Source organism: Cavia porcellus, unplaced genomic scaffold (genome assembly GCF_034190915.1).
Source record: "Cavia porcellus strain 051 isolate PalLab524CR breed Dunkin Hartley unplaced genomic scaffold, mCavPor4.1 scaffold_28, whole genome shotgun sequence".
In the NCBI taxonomy this organism is placed as follows: domain Eukaryota; kingdom Metazoa; phylum Chordata; class Mammalia; order Rodentia; family Caviidae; genus Cavia; species Cavia porcellus.
This window is the reverse complement of record NW_026947511.1, coordinates 31,730,280-31,753,013: the sequence shown is the minus strand read 5'-3', so window position 1 is coordinate 31,753,013 and position 22,734 is coordinate 31,730,280. Positions and strand designations below refer to the sequence as shown.

General features: G+C 39.9%; 1 protein-coding gene across 3 annotated transcripts in view; it reads right to left on the bottom strand.

Moving 5' to 3' along the window:
- The window catches only part of Vcl (vinculin), a 104,640-nt gene that overhangs the window by 50,851 nt on the left and 31,055 nt on the right, over nucleotides 1-22,734 (bottom strand). For all 3 annotated transcript variants that reach the window (XM_003473804.5, XM_013156645.3, XM_003473803.4), the window contains exon 2: nucleotides 15,610-15,680. In XM_003473804.5, the coding sequence (XP_003473852.2) occupies nucleotides 15,610-15,680 (71 nt within the window). The remainder of the gene's footprint in view (nucleotides 1-15,609; nucleotides 15,681-22,734) is intronic.

The window sequence follows — 22,734 nt, the reverse complement described above, 5'->3', positions numbered from 1 at the left end:
CTAAATCTCCAGCCCCCAAACCCTATGAGTTTCAAGAGGCAAGCTTTTTATTACTCAGTTCTGAATAATTTTCATTATGATTTCTCTGATAATGAATTGATTAGAAATTTAAAAATAACATGTATACTTCTAAATATAAAAGGTTCAGCCAAGCATCGTGGCATGTGCCTGTAATCCCAGCATTTGGGAGGCTGAGATAGGAGCTGATCATCACGAGTTTGAGGGCAGCCTGGACTACACAGCGAGCCCCTGTCTCAAAAAACCAAAAAAAGAGGCTCATGATTGCTGTACCACTCCAACACATTGTGGTCGATAAAACAAAGCTTTAAAATGTGTCTCGGCTAGCTTAGTGCACAACCAACTTTTTACAAACTTGTCTTGGAGTCTCCCTCCCTCCTCCTCTCCTCTGAGGTTCTTTGTTGTACTTTTTCTTTTCTATGGTGCTAGGGATCACACTCAGGACCGCTGCGTGCTAGGCAAGTGTGCCACCACTGAGCTGCACCCCCAGATCATTTCTCTATTTTTTTTATTGCTTCTATTTCCCACTACCACTTAGAGGTCACACACTCTACTTCTATTATTTTTGTGGCTCCCTAAGTATACCAGTCAATGTGTTTATCTCTTCCCAAACAATAGGAAGCTCTGAGGATACTTACCACTTTCTGACATTTATGTTATTGTCTTTGTTTGGTATTTATGTTGTTTTCGTGTACAAAAAGTAGCATATTTTCATGTAAGCCTTTCAGTTTCATTAGGCATCACCTTATTTGTGATGCAATAAAAAAAAAAAAAAAAAAAGATACTGATCTTTGCCAGTGTCCTGGCATAAAGCTCCAACCCCCTTGGAATCTGTAGAATGCTAAGAGTGTCTTTGTGCGCTCCGGAGTGACCGTAGCTAGAGGACTCTAGGCAGCTCCATAATGGGCCTGGTTGCCATGAAGACCAAGGCTTGAGTAGAAACTTGGAACATGTGCCCTCACGCCTACAACGACGCCAACTTTCAGCCTCACTAACAGCCAAGAATTTATCAGTTGAGTGTCTCTGTAAGGAAACCTCCACAGAAACCCCTGGACAGCTGGATTCAGAGCTTCTGGGTTGGTGACCTTATCCAAGTGCTGGGAAGTGATGTGCTCAGAGAGGGCAAGGAAGCCTATGTCACACCTTGCCCTGTATGGGTCTTCAGTGTGACTCTTCTTGGGTTTTATCCTTTAGAATACATCTACAATGTAAATGAAGTATTTTTCTGAGTTCTGTTCTAATTTGCTAGCAACTTATCGAGAGGAGGCAGCACTGTGGAAACTCCCAACTCTGTGGTCAGCTCAGGAAGAAATGAGGACCCTCAGGCACCTGGTAGCTGTGACTGGTGCCTCAGTGGAGGGTGGTCCTCTGGAACTTCGTCCTTTAAGATGGGGAGGCTGGGGGCTGGGGATTTAGCTCAGCGGCATAAGCGCCTGCCTTGCAAGCAGGCAGTAGTGAGTTCGATCCCCGGTACCGATAAAAAGGAAAAAGACAAAAAAAAAAAAAAAAAAAAAAAAAAAGATGGGGAGGCTGACGCTGAATTGTTAACACACAACTGGTGTCTAGGTAGCCGGAGAAGTGCTTTTTGGTGTGGAAAAATCCCACTAGTTAGTTTTTAAAGGTTGTAGGGAAAACATACTCCATTATCATATTAAACAAGTCGACATTTATTTCTATTTGCCAATAAATTGCCTGATATCTTAGCTTATCATTACCTTTGTATCTCGATTTCTAGAATCATCTGAAGTCTGTCATTCTGCACATTCTTGAGAATTTGCTCTAGTAAAGGACTGCTCATAAAAAATTTATTAGTTTTGTTTACTTGAAAATGTTCGCATTGGGGCTGGGGATTTAGCTCAGCAGCATAAGAGCCTGCCTTGCAAGCAGGCAGTCGTAAGTTCAATCAATAAAAAAAAAAAAAAAGAAAGAAAATGTTCATGCTGCAATCATTCTTCCAAAGTACACCGACGTTATTACTGCACTATGATATGACAAGGGAAGCAGAAGGACATGTGATGACAGAAACTGATGTCGGAAGGGTGAGGGGCCACAAACCAAAGACAGCAGGCAGCATCTAGAAGCTAGAAAAGGCACTGAAATGCATTCTTTCCTGCAAACACCTTTCCTGTAGTCCTGGTGGCCTACTTTGTGCTTATCACCTCCAGAACTAGAAGATAATAAATCTAAATTAGTTTACAGCAGTGATAGCAAAAATGCCATCCAATAAAAAAAAAAAAATCACTGAGTAGCCAAAAGGTATGAAAATAAATAACACCCATAATTAAGGGAAAAAATCATTCGAAACCAATCCAGAAATGGCAAAGATGGTTTTTAATTAAAAAAAAAAAAAATTCCAGGAATAGTGAGTATAGAGAAAGGAAGCTGACAAGAAAGTGGGGGAAAGAACAGATGAAATGGAACAGGTTTGCAGGAATCAAATTGATTCTCTCTCTACTAATGGTTCCCCTGGGCGGTAAACCGAGAGGGCCAAAGCAGACAGTGCACCATTTTTTTTCTACAAAAAGACATCTGATCTGTACATTAAAATTTAATGGCGTTCATAAAAGCCAAATACATCCCTCTCTGACTAATCAACAATGAGAGACAGGAAGGAGTCTGTCCTGTCTGAGGAAAATGTGATTTTATTTAAACATTCAAACTGCCTGGCTTCTTAAGATGATCTTCTATCTTATAATAAATAGAAATCTTAATTTTAAAAGGCATTTTAGGGAATGACTAGGGATACTGTCAGTTTCCTAAAGAGCCCTGTATCTTGGTTATGCACTAGAAATATTGATTTAAATACTTTCAATCAATCACTTTTTTTTTGGAGACAAGTCTCACTATGTAGTCCACGCTGGCCTTGAACTTGGCAATTCTCTTGCCTCAGCCTCACCAGTGTTGGTATTACAGGCATCCAACACCACATCCAGCTTTTTAAAATGTTACATAACAAATATAAAAAATAAAACAAGTTTGGTTACTTTTATACAGTATATTTTCTAAGTGGCTTAAGACCTTTCCTCTGCCCCTCAATGTGGCCTGGGCGGGGCGAAAGGCTGGCCACACCTGCAAAAGGTTTGATCTCCTGGGATCCCTAAATGTACTCACTTGTGACTCACTAATCCATCCCTGCCAGGATTACTCCTGAGAAGTCTCAGACAATGTAAGAGAAAGTTCCAGGTTTCTCAGTTCCATGTGATCTCAGCTATCATTCATCAAGAGATTTAAACGTTGTTGAATTTTTTTTTTCACATGGCGCTGGGTGGGAATCAAATCCAGGACACCGTACATGCTAGGCTAGTGCTCTGTGCCTCAGCTACATCCCCAGCCCTAAATGTAAGGAAAACAGATCTAGAGATCCTGAGAAGACTGCCACAAGTCTCTTGTCCTGAAAAATCCCTTTAGACTGCCCTCAGAAAAAGTTAGTTACTAATATGAGATTCTTTTCATTCAATTCTTTTGATACACTCTATTTATTCATCCAATGTGCTGAAGACCTACTTCATGTGCTGGTGTCTAGAAATAGGAAGATTTGAAAGATAACAGAGTCAGTATAAGTCAGTACCTATAATCGCAGCACTGGGGAGACGGAGGCAGGAAGATCACAAGTTCAAGGCCAGCCTGAGTTTTACACCTAGTTCAAGGTCAGCCTGGACTACATAGTGAGATCCTACCTCAAAAAACAAAAACCAACAACAAAAAAGCCCCAGCCTTCACAGGAGGAAGCAGATACACGAACACACAAGTACAAATTAGTAGTGTGCTTAGGAGTATGTCCAATGAAACCCAGGTCACGAAAGCAAGGACTGCCATTTTTGTCTGAGAGTGTCGTGGACAAGGTAAAGACCACCCTACGCTTGCCTTTGCCAGCCTGGCACTACTTAGAAAGATGGCCTCCGGCAGCGTCTCTTTGAGTTCTCTTCCCGATGCATGTCTATCTGTCTCTCTCTTTCTCAGTTTGGTTTTTTGAGATAGGATCTCAATACGCAACTCAGGCTGGCCTCGCACTCAGTATGTAGCCCAGGCTGACCTACAATCCTCCTGCCTCAGCCTCCTGAACACTGCGTGTTGAATGGAATGCAGGCGTGTGCCATGCTCAGCTCTCTGTCTTTTCTCCCCACTCTCAGCCCCTGCAGGGCTGGGGCTTGTACCCAACACCTTTGCATAACAGGCAAGAGCTTTACCACTCTCAGAGATTAAGAAAGGCCCAGATTATCTTCAAGTTTGAAAAGCACATCATACTTAAAAGTGAAGAAATACCAACAAATAGTGATAACAGTGGTGGTATAAACGATTACATTTAATGACTTTAACTGCATCTAAATGTCTTCTTTTACCTTTTCCCTTGTGCCTATATACATGGCCTCGTTTGAATGTATCACAGGCCAGGCCCTTGCCAGCGTAAGGCCTGACTGAGTGAGAGGACGGAAGCGAGGCAGGCAGCAGGCTCTCGCACCCTCTCCGCCGCCCTCTGCAGCAGAGCCCAGCCTCAGCTAAAGGCTTGCTAAGTGAAGACGACCGCTGAGGCCAAAAAGCTTCTCCCTTCAACAGGTGTTTAACGTTGAAACTGCTGATCCAAAGAATGAGCTCCAGGGAGATTTCAGGCAGCTCAGCCATCCCAGCATCCCTCAAACAGGAAACACAGCCTCCCGAATCAATTCATTTCCACCTCAGATCGTTTGTGTTTATACACATGAAAAGAAATACAAATTAAGGTGCATGAAAATAAAGTGATCTTTTACATACTAACCATTTGGCAGGAATTTACATTTTTATTTATTTATTTTATTTTTATTTTGTCTTTTTGAGACAGGGTCTCACTGTGCAGGTCAAGCTGGCCTTGAGCTCACTACTGTAGCCCAGGCTGGTCTTGAACTTACAATGCTCCTCCTGCCTCAGGTTCCCAAGTGCTGGGATTAGAAGCATGCACCACCACACCCAGCTACAATTTTTAATTTAAAACGTCAGAAACAGGCTCATTCCATGGCATAAGAGTTCTAGCTAGGATGTTTTGTTCCTAGAGTTGCTAGGACCTTTGAGAAAGGTCAAGGATCTTCAGGCGTTAGTTATCCAGAAACCTGAGTGAAGGCCACAGGCGTGGTTAGTTTTCGGGAGGGAGTCAGGAACACACGGTACAATGATATTCTTAATCTAGCTCAAGCAGCAAATGTACAGAACTAACTCAGCCGGCTGCACACGGCGTGCGGATCCTAAACCTGCTGTTCTGACCTGTGCTCCTGCACGGAAAGGCATTGGTCAGCCAGGAAGCATTCCTTCCCCTGACCTGGTGAGCAAACTGGAAGACGAGGATGAGTCACAGCCCTCGAACCCTTCTCACTCCCTCCTTCCTCACCCTGTTTTTAAACCTGCCGTCGGCGCAGGGGAAGAGACTCCGTTTCAATCAAGAACTCTGCTACCTGCGGGCCCACCCGTGCCCCAGCCCATCTCCTTCTGGAGCCGGCGCCATGGCACAGACAGACTATGTGAGCCAACATGTCTCCCAGATACCAGGTTTCTGATGTATGCTGAAAATAACTTGAAAATAATTTTGAAATAGTTATAAAATTTTTTTTAAATAGTACTAAATTCATTTTATCTTCTCATGCATTTCTACTGGTGAGATGATAACTGAACATTTCACTATTATCCTTTGAAAGTCCTGATGCTGAAAAACATTGACAATGTTTTACGGACGAACGTAATAAATGAGCTACAGAGGTTAGGACACTTAAACACAAAATCAAATGGAACAGACACGAAGAAGATATTGTCACTTATGAAACAAACAGCCAAGGGGCCAGGGATTTAGCTCTGTGGCGCAGGGCCTGCCTGACAAGCCCGCAGTCCTGAATTCGAGTCCCAGTACCAAAAAGGAGAAAAGGAAGGAAAAAAACTTGTGAAGCAAACAACAGCCAATAATTCACAGTGAATTGAGAGAAATTGGATGCACACATATAAGCCAACAGGAGATCAACATCAATCAATACTCATCCTAAAAAAGGATAATAAGCAATAAACCATTAAGAGTTTAGAACCCAGAAAAATCATAAACTTATAACCAGCTTATGGTAGTATCTTGAAATATATAAAGCTATCACCAACAATTAGGAGGAAAACTGGTCACTCTACAAGCAACACAAGATACTCTACCTCAGTCACACACTGACAATTTAGACAGACAAAATAGACTATAAAAAGTCTGACTCACATAAATAAAGCTATATCCAAACAAAAGAAAATATATTTTCTTTTCAAATACACATAGTTTACTCACCAAAATCAATCACTTACTATGTCTTTATAAAGAATTTCCAAGAACTGGTATTACACCAACTGTGTCTTTTGGGAACAATACAATCAATGTAGAAATATTACAAAGAGACTAAAAGAGATTTAAAAGCTTTAAAAATCCACTCTTAAATAACACAAATGCTTAAAGAGGAATTCACAATCAAAATTATAAAATAGTTAGGGCTGAACAGCAAGGTATCTGTATCAGTAGCCTAACTTGTAGTAAGACTTAGGACAAAATTAAGGCCCTTATGTGTATTTATTTAAAAATAAAAAAGATTAAACACAAAGACCGAAGCATCAGCCAGGCATGGTAATTCATGCCTGTAATCTCAGCTACTCAGCAGGCGGAGCCAGCAAGAACTATAAGTTTGAAGCAAGCTTAGGCAACTTAGCAAAACCATTACAAAGAAAAGAAAATGGTCTACTGCTTGCCTAGCACGCACAGGACTGTATGTCTCTATCAAGAACTCCCTAGCATCAAGCAAACAAACAAACAACAGATAAATAATAAATACAGGAGAGCTGTTTAATAGAGTGGGCCTCTGAGGAGGAACTAATAAAAGATAAAGCCCTAACAAGAACAGTAAGAAAAAAGATAAAAGAAATGAATAACACTGAATAGAAAAGCTGACTTAACTCTAGAGATGAAAATAAAACCTTAGTAATTTTACATTCATAAATGTGAGAGCTCCAACAAAATGGATCATTAGGTTCCTAGGAAAGAATCATATGCAAGCCGACTTGCAATGATTTTAAACCCTGAAACACACTGTAAAAAGAATGAATGAATAAGCAATCTCTTTCTTTGAAAGACACAGCCCACAAACTTTTAGATACAAGTATACTGCATTGCCAATCTTTCGGGAGTCTTATCTTACACAAACTGTTTCAAAGACAGGAAAATATTTTATAAAACTCAAAACAACCTTTACAGCAAAACTGGGCCAGAACAAAACAAAAAAAGGAAATTATACATTCAAGGTCCCTCATGAAGAAAGAGGCTACTTGAATCCAGCACTGTGATTTTTTTTTTCACTAACCATCCTATACGGTATACCCTAAAGGCACAAGGATGGCTCTTTATGGGAGAAAGTCTATATTTAGGAAGCAAATTACAGACTACCAAAACAGAGAAGAGCTAAAACTGATGTGGTCATCTCATCTTGACAAGAGAACATTAAATAAGTAAGTCTGGGGTACGGTTCAGAGGTAGAGCACTTGCCTAGCATAAGCGAGGCTGTGTGCTACGTAACAAAAAAAACCTTTTCCTACAGGCAGAAAGCAGAAGATTTATGGATTAGGAAAAAATAACTGTAAGAAAAGCTTTAAAAGTAATTGAATTTATTTGAAGAAAATAAGGGAAAAGAAAGAAGCTAGTCATCAACCAAGTGTCCCTCTTACATGTTTAAAGGACTTTCGTATCCGTGTAATTCTGCGCATTTAAGCCTTACTCAATTATAAAAGGTTCTCACAAAGGAAAGAGCATCTTAGTATAAGACTTGGAGTCAGAGTGTTCTAGGTTAGAATCCTACCTCCGCCACTTTCCTTGAGTTACCACTGGGCTTCTCCGGATCCCAGCCACAGCTTCTGCAAAACGAGGTGGATTAAATAACCACAGAAAGTATTTTAAAAACAAAGCTATTTCTTAAGTTCCTTCATTTCTATTAAGGAAAGAACAAGAAAGATTTTAACTGTGGGGAAAAAGAAACTGTTGAGAACCTCTTAATTTGGAGCTACACAGGAAAAGTCAAGGTATTAATTAAGGGAATGCATGCATCTACTGTGTGCTTGTTTTTACATGGTACAGATGAAGCCCATCACTTCAATTCATTTTTATAAAACAAACAATCTTTATGATTTTTAAAATCTTTATTATCATCAAAGAGTGGAAACAAAGTTAGCACCTGGAGAGTAAGAGATGCACATTTCTTTCTGGAAGGTCAGACTGTGGAAAGAATGCACACCTGGAAGCCCTGGACGACGAAACCTGTTTCACCGCTTTCCTAGCTGAGCAACCTTGAGTAAGTTAAAATTTGTCCAACCTTAGTCTTTTTATCTACAAAATGGGTTTATTGATATCTAAAAATTAGTGTTCTCAAAATTGCATGAGAAAATGAAAAACTGTTCTTGCTCAATAATACTCTATAAAGATGAGTTCCCTTGTTCAATAACAGGTATTCTATAAATGTGAGTTCCCTCGCTGCATAATACATATTCTTTTTTTTTTTTCATATACCAGGGATCAAACTCACAACCTCGTGCTTGCCAGGCAGGCACTTACGCCACTAAGTTAAATCCCCGGCCAATACATATTCTTCATAGGTGAGTTTCCTTGCCGATTCTGACTACCAACTGTGAAACCACAAGTATTACATCTTATCTGTTAATTTCTTAAGCCGGAAGAGTACACAAACTAAACCAAAGATTTCATCCCTGCCAAACTGTTGAGAACACTTCTGCAAATTAACACCGATTCACTACTGAGTTCACTACAGAGAATTCTCCAAACTTCACAAAGAAAGTCTGCACAAAACAGTAGTAGCCGGCTGTGTCTCAATGGTGAGTCCAAAGGTGAACTGCGTCCAGGGTGAGTGGGCCAGAAATGAGCACGGCAGCTGGCAGAAGTGAATGATTATCTCACAGAAACCCTTACAATAGCAGTGGAAAGAATTAAAAAAAAAAAAAAAAAAAACCTCAAGTTAAAAAAAAAGCATTAAAAGTACACGTTATTCTCTGACAAGCAGAAGGCACTGAGTGATTGAAAAATTCATTCTAAAAAAAGGTATTTTGGGCACTGAGCCCACAATTGTGCGCAAAAATACAAATTACATCACAAATCAGTTTGAGTGCTCAAGGTTAAAAGCAAAGAAAAAGTTAAAGCTAAATATAAGTGACAATGATCTAAAAATGTGGTACCATCACTTCAGGTCAAAGAGATCAAAATCAAATATAAGCATATTTGAATTCTTTGGAAGTATCTTCTTTGAACACGAATATAAAATACGGTAAAAATGTAAAATTCCAGAGAACGTAACTGTTTTTAAGTGACACAGTTTAAGGGTTAAAAACACAGTGATTCCCCAGGGAACATGATTAATGGCAGGCATGTTGCAATTGGTCACCCTGCACATGGTATTTCTGGAATACTTTTATTCAAAAGGCCTAGACATTGCAATGTGTTTCAAAAATAATCCAAGCTGGTAACTCAATCCAAGTGTCAATGATTTCAGACTGTTCAGAGCAGCGCTGAGGCAGAACATGACACTTTACAGTTCTCAACGCAACTGTCACCTGCCTGCCAGCAGACAGGGTACACATCGCCCCTGCCAGGGGCTTCAGGCCATGAGCCCACCTCTGAGGCAATGCCTTTGCTGCGTCCAGACGCTGCGCACTCTTGGGTGGGGTCCTTCCATATTCCTTCCATATTCATCTGTGCTCATTGCAGAAATAAGAATGCAGCCCCACTCAACACCACAGAGGCAGGTTTTTCCAAGGCAAATCACTCTGTCATAAACATTCCTCATCCACTTCTCATCCATTTCAGGCAAATCCACACTGACAGAAAATGAAGCTGGCTGATCTGATATACCCACCTCCAGGTTAGCACCTATGTATTCATTCTGTGCTGCCTAGAGTCCTCCCAGAAAACCACTTCCGGCCGTCACCTGCTGCTGGTCCTCAACTGCTCTGCCAGGCTTTCAGGGCCCTTCATCACTCGGGCCCAGCTACCTCCCCAAGCTCAGCTGCTACCGCTCCCACAGGAGCTCCACTCCTCACAGGGCCCAGGACTGGCTCAGGCCACTCCCTGTACCCACAGTTGGCTCCTCTCCCCCTTCCTCGCTCTTCCAGACCCCACCTGCTACAAGAAGTCTCTTTCTACCTATGGTGACAGCTCTCCTGTGCACTCTGTCTGCTACTGTGGAGTCGGTCTGTATTACATTTCAACATTCCTGGGCTGGGGATTTAGCTCAGCAGCATAAGCACTTGCCTTGCAAGCAGGCGGTCGTGAGTTCGATCCCCAGTACCGATAAAAAACACACAAAAACATTTCAACATTCCTAAAATATTTTTTTTTCTTTTGATTTTCTCAAGCAAAGCATGGTGGTACATGCCTGAGGCTGAGACACAAGAATTAGGATGGTTGAGACTTCAAAGCCAGCCTACTATATAGTGAGATCCCGCCTCTAAAAACAGCCAGGCGTGGTGGCACATGCCTGTGATCCCAGCACTTGGGAGGCTGAGGCAGGAAGATTACTGAGTTTGAGGCCAAGCTAGGTTACACAAGCAAGTTCAAGGCCAGCCTGGGCTACAATAATGAGACCTTGACCAAAAAGAAAAAAGAAAAAAAAAAAAAAAAAAAAAAAAAAAAAAGACATTTCTCTGTGGCATCAATTTCCACCTTTGTTTCTTCATGATACATAAAAAGCAAAATGCACATATAACATGCCCCAGCATACAACCATATGTGTACCTAAAACTGTACACAATTCCCAGCCAAAAGAGCTATAATTTCACTTATTTCTCTCCACCCAGGAAAGCATAATAAAAACAGGGGTATATATTATATTTCAATGGAAGATTTTTGAAAACTTAGTAAAAATGAGTTTTATTACTATGTACATGATTTTATGTTCAATTTATTTTTTTTAAACTAAAGCATTAGTACACTTTGGCATTTTATTACTATTAACAAATCACTTGTAACACATCTCACAAATGATCATTATATACTGATAAAACTGTTATTTTATATGGCATTCAGCATGCTAGACAAATGAGCTTGTCTATCCCATTAATCAATTACACAATTAGCAGTTGCTGATGCGGCTGGATGACGATGACGACAGAAATGATGCAAACTACTGCGTGCAGCAAGTGACTCTCCTGACAGTCTTCTAAGGACACGCTGACTTCTCATGGGGTGCGTCTCACTAATACCTTAACAGCAAAGCACGGTAGCTGCGCTCCTGCCTGAACTTCATGATGAGCACAGGCATTTCCATGACAACCATCATGCAACAGTATACCTCTTGTGCAACAGTGTGGCTACTATCGCAATCTTGGGTAAACCTAGTAAACTGTGAACTTTATCTAGCAGGGCAGGCAAAGCTTTTGCTGAATCTAGGGAAAAGCCTTCCACTGACAATGCAAATCTCCTACTTTCAAGTAGTTCTTTTACAATAAGGAACATGCTGAGCGCGGAACTCCTTGGCTGACAATGAGAATTTAAAGGCAGGTTAACAATAGCCCTTCTCCAAAATCCTTTGGATTAGAAAGCAAAGTTTCAGATTTCGAAGTTTTTCAGGTTTTGCAGCTTGTTTTTTACTTTGTTTTGGTTTTGGATTTTGGAATTTCAAGTTAGGGATGTTCAACCTGTATGTGTGTTTTTTTTTTTTTTTTCTTTCTTTCTTTTTTTTTTTTTTTTTTTTTTTTTTTGGTAACAGGGATTGAACTCACAGCCTCATGCTTGACAGGCAGGCAGTTATGCTGCTGAGCTAAATCCATGGCCTCTGCATGTCATTTTAAACTGGTGTGGAACCCATTTTCAACACACCGTAATTGTTAATCACACAAACGTCTCTATTATTTGATCTACTGCATTGAAATTCTAAAAATGTCATGTTCTTCCCTCTTTAAAAACCTTTCAATATACGTCAGGTGGTTTAGGTATAAATCTATTTATAGGCCAAAAATCTTTTATATTCTCTAGCCCTACCATCCTAGCATGCTTAGAGACCGATCTAACCACAAACTTCTAAAATTTATTTTCTTCATTAGTGCTGTGTACGCAGTCACTATTTAGAAATTCTTGTAAAAGTCGACTGCGGAGGAGCTTAGGTCAGTCTTGCCCTGGAAACTTCTAAACATCAAACAAACAGCCCAAAAGAATGTCCTGCTCAACAGTCCAAGGTCATCATTAATCGATTCCATCTGTTCCCCCTCACTGAGGTATCTGCTGCTTTCTGCTTCATTTGCATTATATAGTAAAGCAAGAAAAACATAAAGAACCATGTTTTATATTGCACAGTATTTACCTGGACCCAAATTTGCTTGACAGCCACCTTACTGTTCGCACACTAGGCTACTTTCAAGTAGCATTTGGGAGTGTATAAGCATATAAATGTAGGTATGTACATCCAGGTATGTAGACATTGAGGGGCAGAGCCAAGGATTAAATGCAGAGCCTTCACAGTGACCTAGTCCATCACACAGCCTTTCTTGAGACAGCGTCTTGCTGTTTAATTGGTGAGGCTGGCCTGAACTTAGTATCTTCCTGCCTCAGCTTCCCAGAGTGCTGGGATTACCAGCATGTACTACCACACCTGGATTAAATTATATATACTTTCAAATAAACTGCTTAACAAATTTTTCACTTGGTCATAACGTACTGTTTCCCCCAAGACCAAGGTTTTTGTGACATGGTGCAAGAATCCTCAAAACTTTGGATACGGTTTCATCTGTTGATTATTCTTACCTAAACCAACTGTTGCGTTAAAAATTTAAAACTCTTTTTTTTTTTTTTTTTTTTTTTGTCTTTTTCCTTTTTATCGGTACCAGGGATCGAACTCACGACTGCCTGCTTGCAAGGCAGGCACTTATGCCGCTGAGCTAAATCCCCAGACCCAAAAATTTAAGATGATTGTCTAACTGGCATCCTTTCCATATTTATTGATAAGAATTCTCCCCATCAACTAGGGCTATTAGGTTGTTCTGAAATAAAGTTTACACAGGAAATGGAGAATAAATGTTTTCTTCCTTTAAATTACCCATTACAGAAGCTGGATGTGGTGGCACAGGCCTATAATTCCAACATGCGGAAGGCTGGGACAGCAGGATCCCTGCAAGTTTGAGGCCTCCCTGGGCTACACAGTGAGTTCAAGGCCAGCCTGCACTTGATAGCAAGACTTTGTCTCAAAAAAAAACAAAAAATAAAACAACAGTGAAGCTCTGCTTTACAGTCCCCTACTGTTCTGAAGATTTTGTCACCACTAGAGATTACTCCTCTAATTCTTCTTAACTCCCAGGAACCCAACAGGAATATACAGCACATATAAAAGGTCTGTCTCTGGGAATGAGCAGGAATGAGTTTCCTGACAAAGTCTGCTTACCAGTGATTTAATATTCCCAGCCTAGAAGGTCAAGGCTGTAAGGCTGTCCGATCCAACTACCTACCTGAGATTGCAATCTTGTTTATGCCTCATCAAACTCTTGTCTCTTCTATGGGGTTAAGGGAACACACAGCCAGGTATGTGCTGGAATTCCAGTATGGTTTTAATGTGAGATGTGATGGTTTGAATCTTTTTTTGTTTGTTTGTTTTTATCGGTACCAGGGATCGAACTCACGACTGCCTGCTTACAAGGCAGGCGCTTATACCACTGAGCTAAATCTCCAGGCCTGATGGTTTGGATCTAAAACAGCCCCCCAGAGGCCACATGCTGGGCTATGGAGGTGATAAGCTTATGAGGCTAATTCACTGATGGGGTCATACTTACACTGGGGGCGAGGGAGGCTGACAAACCCATGAGGTGAGGCCTTGTTGAAGGAACAGGTTATGGCAGTGTGACCCTGGGAACTGCATCTGTCCTCAACCACTTCCTGTTTGTCCCTCTCTGTCTGTGTCTCTGCCCCCAGGCTCCCTTTCTGGCTGCACAAAGTGAGCTGCTTTCCTCCCCCAAGCCGCTCTTCTGCTGTTTCTGCCTCACTACAGGCTTAAAAGCAATGAAGTCTGCTGATCATGTAAGGAAACCTCCAAAACCGTGAGCCAAAATAACCCTTTCCTTCTCTAAACTGTTACGTGTGAGTATTTTGTTACAGTCCGGAAACCTGCCCATGTAACAGATGCAAGTTTAAGTTCAGTGGAGGTAAACTGAAAAGATACTCACAAGACAGCCCACAAAGTAGATGACCCAGTACCTTCCTCACTGACACATAAAAGAAACAGCTCTGTAGAACTCTCAAATTAGAAATAAGACAGCAATAAGAGTAAAACATTTGCATCTGTTCAATAAGAATAGTAGAATACAAGAAAGATAAAGATCTAGGAGTACTTCCGGCTGTATTTAAAATTGTGATATATATAACATACATAAACAAAAATTAAATTATACAATATAGTGAATAATTACAGAACCACTACCCATGAGCTCATCATTGGAGTCAAGAAATAAAATACTATTACCGTGTCAGAAGCCTGGTGTGGGTCTCCTTGGGTAAAACGACTTCTCTCCCACAGACTTTGGTGACCATTATTTCCTACTAATTTTTATCTTTTTACCATGTAAATAGGCATCCCCTAAACAGCACAAATTATTTTTGCTTGGTGTTGTTTGGCTATTTGTTTGTCCTTTGAGACAGGGTCTCACTTTGGGTTCCAGACTGATCCTGAACTCACTGTGTAGCCCAGGCTGATCTTAAGCTCCCAGTCATCCTCCTGCCTCAACTTCCCAAGTGCTTGGATTACAGGTATGTATCACTGTGCCTGGCTGTTTTTGAACTTTAAATAAATGAGCCATTCTTTCTAACTATCTATCTGTAAGCTCCTCTTTTCTTTTTTCTTTTCTTTTTTTTTTTTGAGACAAGGTCTAGGTTGGCCTTGAACTCAAAGAAATCCTCCTGCCTCAGCCTCCTGAGTGCCAAAATTACAGTATGTACCACCACACCCAGCCTTCCTTGATTATTTTTGATATTCATTCACTCCATTTTTTTCAACTAAAGTGAAATTCATATAACACAGAATTCATCACTGTAAAGTGAAAATTTCTCATTCTCATTACTTATTAAAATTCCATTTTATGACTATATTATGATTATTTTAATCCATTTTATAGATAGGCTAGTGAGGTCATCACGAACAATAAATAATAAATATTTTTGTATTTGGATTTCAGTTTATAGGTGCATGTATCTAGAGAAAAAAATCGGAGTGGAACTGCCTATCTTCAATTTTACCTAAGGCAAACTGTTTTCCAAAGTGTCTGTACCAATTTACATCCCCAATAACCATACGTGAGGGTTCCAAGTGCTTGTCCTATGTCTTTATCAAAAACTGTTATTAGGCTTCTTAATTTAGGGGAATGTAAGTTTTCTATTTAAATGTAAAAGTAAGTTTTCTATTTAAAAAATACTGCTCCATAGCTGGGGATTTAGCTCAGTGGTGTAAGCGCCTGCCTGGCAAGTGCAAGGTTGTGAGTTCGATCCCCAGTACCAAAAAAAAAAAAAAAAAAATACTGCTCCTGGAATCAGTTTCTTCAATGAGAAGCTCCATTTAGCAACAAAGTATTTTAATGACTCACTTAATAAATGCTGGTGGCATATCTCTCTTCAAAATCTGATCTTCAGTGGTTTGAACAGTCTCTTTTCCAACCTGCAAGAAAAACAGATTCATAACTCAAACATAAATTCTCAGACCACTAAGATCACTTCCACGATACACGTGGATAACAATATGGAAAACATGTGTGCAGTGTCACGCTGCAGCTAACTTGAAGGCACCCTTGAGAAAGGGGGAAAAGAGAAATTCATCATCAAAAATAGGCACGTAAATGCATTTAAATCACAAAATCTGCTACATCTTTACAAGGTTATACAAGATGTATAAATTAAAATTGGGTAGTCTAAAATATCTGCATGGAAAAAAATAGAAGTTATTAGAACTGGGGAAAATACCTTAAGAAAAGATGACTTTGATACTAGAAACCAATCATGCAACTTCACTATGGAATATAAAAGTGAAGTTTAAAAAACATGTTTTCCTCTAATTATGGAGCAACTTAGAAAGAAATCACACATAATGCAGAATTCAACGATAGACTAGTTTTGTGCCCTGTAGGTAGCCATATAAACCAGTACATTACCTGTGGAAAATCATTTGCCAGTGTGTATTAGAAAACATGAAAAATGTCATACCTAGGAATTTCACTTCTATATACCTAACAAGCAATAATACCAATGTTGTAATAACAGTATTCATTAAAATATCCATGCTTTGTTAGTTATAACAACTACTCACTGATGTTTGCTTTTTTTTTTTTTTTTTTTTTGTCTTTTTGCTTTTTATCGGTACTGGGGATCGAACTCACGACTGCCTGCTTACAAGGCAGGCGCTTATGCCGCTGAGCTAAATCCCCAGCCCCTCACTGATGTTAATTACAATAGCTAAAACACCTTTTAAATAATTTATTCAATAAAGGGGAACAATTAAGTAAATTAAGAAGTATCTTTAAATTGAATACCATGGGGACCATTAAACCAAGAGTCAGCAAAAACTCTTATGACATTAGATTTCATTTAAAGAAAAAACATAAAGAACAACTACATTATCACAAGACACAAAATCTGCATGTAACAAAAACACTGAAAGAATAAAAACAAATACTTAACAGTGGTTGTATTAATGCTTAGGAAATTTTGAAGGAATGTAGATCTACACTGCCCATTTCTGAAATGTGAAAAATATAATATTGCAATAAAAAATAAGATTAAAAGATAACTAAAGTATTTAGACATCATTATTTCTACTTTAAAATTTAGTAATTATCTATTATTTTATATAAATCTTCAAAATAGTAATGGTCAAAATTTTTTTTAAATTATCCCTGGACTACAAATGTATTTTTAATTACCAAAAGATTTACACTAAACAGATTATATTATAACCATGCGTATTATGACACACACACACACACACAGATATATCTGTACTGTTTTTAAAATTACTCCTATGAGGCCAGGTGTGATGGTGGTACCCCTGTAATCCCAGCACTCGGGAGGCTGGGTTTGAGACCAGCCTGGGCTACAAAGTGAGCTCAAGGCCAAACTGAACTGCACAGTGAGACCCAACTCAAAAAGACTAAAAATAATATAAAATAAAATTAAATTAAATTAAAAAACGTAAAGAGTGCTTGGATGTCAATCTGCCTTTCTCCTTTTAATTTTCATTTATTAGTATATCTTCTAGAATGCATTGATTACACTCCTCATGGGGAGTTGGTATACGGCTACATTTTTTTTTCTTTTTCTCTTTTTCGTTTTTATTGGTACCGGAGATCAAACTCACGACTGCCTGCTTGCAAGGCAGGCGCTTATGCTGCTGAGCTAAATCCCCAGCCCCTAACATTTTTCTTTTTATTCCCCTCCATCTCCCTCCCTTCCACTCCCCTCCATCTCTTGGACCCTTTCTATTTTTAATTTCTCTTTCATGCTACCATGACAATAAAGTATTCTGTAACAAGTAAATGTACTAGAGTGACTGATGAAATTCACCCACTTTATCAAGAAGGATGAAGCTACCCGCGTGTGCTAAATCACAAATTAAGCCACATTTTAATGCCTAAGCCTGTGAAATACTTTAAACCCATAGTAAAAAGTATCTCAATCCTATCTGGCCATTCAACTTTGAATTTAAAAAAGAAAAAAATTGAGTAAGAAAAACTAAATGAACAGCAAATCTGTTAAAAGAACACAATAAACTATTCTTACAGAATACAAGTCATGCATAAATTAGTGAATACAAGTTTTTTTCTCTCAAGTTAATAGCTCGGAAAAAGCAACACACATACTACTGTGTGATAGCCAGTGCTTCTGTAGACAATGGACTGTCTGTATCGTAATAAAAGCCTTTCAAATCAGCAGCTGGTTCCCTACAATTTCTCAGATCAAACATGACAGAATATTTCCAGATGTATTGTTCACTGTATTTTCCAGCTGAAGCTAACCATTCAAAAAGCTGTGGACATGATTTTACGAAGTAAAAGATGAAGTTCAGCCACAAAGTCAGTGGTTCACACTAAGTGGAAAGGGCACCGAAGGATATTCATTTAAGCTCCATGAAGAAGATTCCTTCATGTGCACTGGGATTTGTCGAGGAGACACCAACCATCGGGGAGAAGAGTGGGCACGTTCTCAGATCCGCAGGAAGCAGTTATTCAGTGTTACAAGACACTTGTTGCATACAACTACGTGTGCTTGGCACTGTTACAAGTCCTGCCCTCATGAAACTTACATTTTAATAGGAATAAACAGAATACAGACTAAGAGTCTAATCCCAGACAATAACAATAGTGATTCTACAGAGTACAGCGTGGAAGAGTATAGAGTACAGAATATACAGGAGGTAAGGACTCTACTTTAGAAAGAGTAGAAAAAACCAGTCTTTCCTAAAGATGCAACAGCAGGGCTGAGGCTTTGACACTGAAGAGAAATCACAGACACAAGAGCTGGGAAAGAACAATTCAGAAAGCCAGGCACGGTGGTGTATGCTCATAATCCCGGCACTGGGGAGGCTGAGGCAAGAGGATTGCAAGTTCAAGAGCAGCCTAGAGTGCCTCAGGAACCTGAAGGCCAGAGTGGCTAAAGGGCAGGGAGAGAAGCACGGTACATGCTAAGCAACTACACAGCTTCTCAGGTCAGGCTGCAGTGTCTGGGCTGCTTTCTAAGCAAAAGAGGAATCAGGAGTCCTAAAGGAGAGATCCACGTGAGAGGGTGCCTTGGTGGATCGCTCTGCCTGTTTTATGGAGAAATTATCTTAGGGGAAAAGGAAGCAGCAAGGTCAGTTAGGAGACTCTGCTGTCACTCAGTGGAGAGACAGCAGTGACTTCAAACAAGATGTGAGCAGAGAAATTTTTTAAAAGCACAATTATATTATCCTTTGGGGGAAGGACTATTATAGGACTCGCTCTGGGAATGGGGTGGGTCAAGGGATGAGGAGGAGACTGTAGTGAAGAAAACTTCAAGATGACTTTTGGCCAGTTAAATGAAATGTCTTCAAAGAGCAACGATGCAAAGCTGATACACTGTATGGCAAAAGATTCCTAGTCCAAAGATACACAATCATGACCACCCCAGGCAAAGCCATTATAAGTTCCGCAAACAGGAAATATTCCAACGTCAGTAGAGGTGAGCAAAAAAAAAAGAATTGTATTTAATTACTTTGTGCCTCTTTTGCAAGAGTAGGAATAGGTGAAGAAAGAGAAATGGATATTAAAAGCACATCCAAGAGCTACTACTTATTTTTAAGTATTTATACAATGGACGCTCACTGGATCTTGTTACCCTAGGCTACAATAATACTTAGAGGGACAGCATCCACGGTCTCTCTGATGCACCCACACTCAGTCTAGAATGGCCCAGTTTTTAAGGTACAACTCCTCTAAGACTAACTAGGTAGGAGAATGCTATTTTTTACTTAAGAAATTGATTTTGCGTAGTGCTGTGCACTGGAACTTTCTGTTACAATAGAAGTCTTCTATTTAATCTATGGTCATTGAGCACCCGAAATATGGCTAGTGCAAATGAGGAACTGAAATTTAATTTTAATTAGCACATGGGACTATTAGACATCTCAGATGATGGGACCATCACTGTCACCTAAAACTGAGCTTGTCTGCAGACTCTTCTTTCTTCTAATTCATGCCTCATAATCACTGCATCAACCTTCTTTTATGCCCTTGCTTTTACAGTCTTCACAAAAGAAAGGAGCTAAGCCCAGAATGACCAAATTGCCAGGTGGACAAAAGGACCAGGCAGCCTGATCAGGAGGAAGGGCAGAGCAAGCAGTCGGTCAGAAGGATCAGAAGAGTCTGAGTACCTGGGTCACTGAACCAGAAAGACAGGCTGCGGTGGCTTCAGCAAAGGAAAGGAGGCTGGAAAGGTGAGCTAGTGCCCAGGAAGGGTTCTTTGTATGCTAAGCAAAAGCAGAGAGGGTTACGTTACCTTGCCCTGCCACCGACAAAGGGTTGGTAGCTGCTGCTCCAGATATTGCCAATTCAATCTTCTATCCCCGAAGTCATAACTCAAGGACTTCCAATAAAGCCAGTTTTTAAGATACGCTGCCCAGAAAAGCATCACCTAACTAGAGAACAACTAGCAAAGCCTGTCTAGGAAAACAAAGCTAAGCATCTCATTGTGAAGCTATCAACCAGGAGAGGATAGATAAGGAAGTGCATTTTCCTTCTCTCTCCCCACATCAGCAGAACAGAAAGTTTCTACAGCACCCATGTTTCCAAAAAACAAACAGCAGAACAATGAAGAATTAGGTATTAGGAGAACAAAATGGTCTTTGTGAGCTGGCAGGAACCTGCAGGCCTTGTGGGAAAGCATTACCCAGAGGTCAGTGTTGCATAGACTATGATTCTCCATAGAGGCTACAACTTTGCAAACAGGTCAGTAATAATCTCAACCTAAGTGTCTCAAACTTGTACAGTACTAGGTCGCCAAATCCTCTTGGCCTATTAAGCAATATATTCATACTTGTTGGAATTTATCTTGGTTTCTTGTTCTTTTTGTTTTGTTTTGTTTTGTTTTTGTTTTTTCCTTTTTATCGGTACTGGGGATCGAACTCACAGCTGCCTACTTGCAAGGCAGGCGCTTATGCCGCTGAGCTAAATCCCCAGCCCCTGGTTTCTTGTTCTAATTTAGCTAATAAATGGCTATATAACCTCAAATAAGTTATTTAATTACTTAAATATTTCTCCTACCATTATGTTGTCACTGTAAGTGTCTACTTATCTATTTTAGGTTAGTCAAACTATTTTTGTCTCTATAATAAAGGAAATCTATCTTCAAATTTATCTTTTCTGCTAGGCATGATGGCACACACACCTGTAATCGCAGGCTGAGGCAGGAGGATCCCTGCAGGTCCAAGACCAGTCTGGGTAACAGTGAGTCCAAGCCAGCCTAAACTACACAGCAAGACCTTGTCTTTTAAAAAAAAAAAAAATTATCTGTCTACTTTAAATCTTCATTTACTACCTCAAATACTTTTAGAACAAAGTAATGAATAAAATATTAACACGGGGCCAGACATGTAGCTCAATAGTGGAGCACTTGCCTAGCATACACAAAACCTTGGGTTCGATCGCCAGCATCATAAAATATCAACAGGCACAAAATTTAAAAGCTCTTATCTCTGTTCATTTTATATACACATTTTATGATCATGGGCTTCAACTAAGGTCAATGCCTAAATTCTTTGTCCTTAAAATAAACCTTATTTTCTCTGCAAAAAGACCTATAAATTAAAAGTTTAAAAAAACAGATAGAAAAGAACCACCAATACATCTCAGTTACAGTTGAATTTTCCAAGCAAATTTTCTAAGTCATTATTTTAAAATCCTTTCAGGAGGGGCCGGGGATTTAGCATAAGCACCTGCCTGACGAGCACAAGGTCCTGAGTTCGATCCCCAGTACCAAAAAAAAAAAAAACCCCACCAGTGTAATCTAACTTTATAGTAAATACATGCTATCACTTCATCTCCAAATTTTACTCTGTTGCTGAGATGAAGTCAGTTTCTATTCCTTGCTAAAATCTTTCCCATTTTATTTTCTTTAGAGAATAACCTTTAACTCCCAAGGCCTGATTCCTTTCATCTGATAAACATGCACTGAGTGCCAACTCTGCGTCCACTGCGTGGTAGGAAGAGAATGAGACCAGAAATAAAACATCCGCAGACTGAGAGAGTGAAATCACGGTAGCAAATGAGAAAGAGGCCTGGGGCACTTGGAGGGGACCTGGCAGGGAGCCCTGTTTCATTTGAAAAGCTCTTGCTTTGTTCATTAGTTAATTTAAATATCTTTTGTTCAATATGTGACTTTACTTGGGAATTCTAAGTAAGAGGGCTTTTGTCTTCTGCTGTTGTTATTATTATTCCTTTCCTTGCAATCTACTCGGTCTGGTTCAGAAATGTAGAGAATTGGTTTCTAGCCAGAAAAAAAGAAAGCATGAAAGAAAGCTCTGCTGATTCAAGTCACTACCTAGACTAAAAAATATGTTAATGTAGACATCTCCCTTAGCTAGACCAAATGTGAGAAATCAGTGGGACAAAAAGCGGCAGGGAGGACTGGTGCAACCAATTTGTTTACGTGGTAACCACAGGACATTAAATTAAAGTTGGCAGGGAGATGTTTGTTGCATTTGTTTGTTTGTTTGAATGTGTACTTTTGCTTTGTTTCATTTTTGTTTTTGTTTTGCAGTACTGGGAACTGAACTAGGGGCCTTCACACTGAGTTACGGTCCCAACATATTTATTTATTTATTCGTTCATTCACTCACTCATTCATTCATTCACTTAAATCTTGAGATAATCTTTAGCTTAAACTGCTTAAAGTGCCCAGGTTGGACTCAAACTTGTAATCTACTGCCTCAGTCTCCCACAGTGCTGACAGTACGGGCAGGCACCACCATACCTGGTTGATACTTTTTTTGTGTGTGTCTTTTTGAGACAGGGTCTCTCTATGCAGTTCAGGCTGGCCTTGAACTCACTTTGTAGCCCAGGCTGGTCTGGAACTCACAAGGATTCTCCTGCCTCTGCCTCCCGAGTGCTGGGATTACAGGTGTGAGCCACCACACCTAGCTCGGCTGATACACTTTTAAGGCATTTAAGTTACAGGTTCTTAGCATATGTACATGAGAGTATGCATGT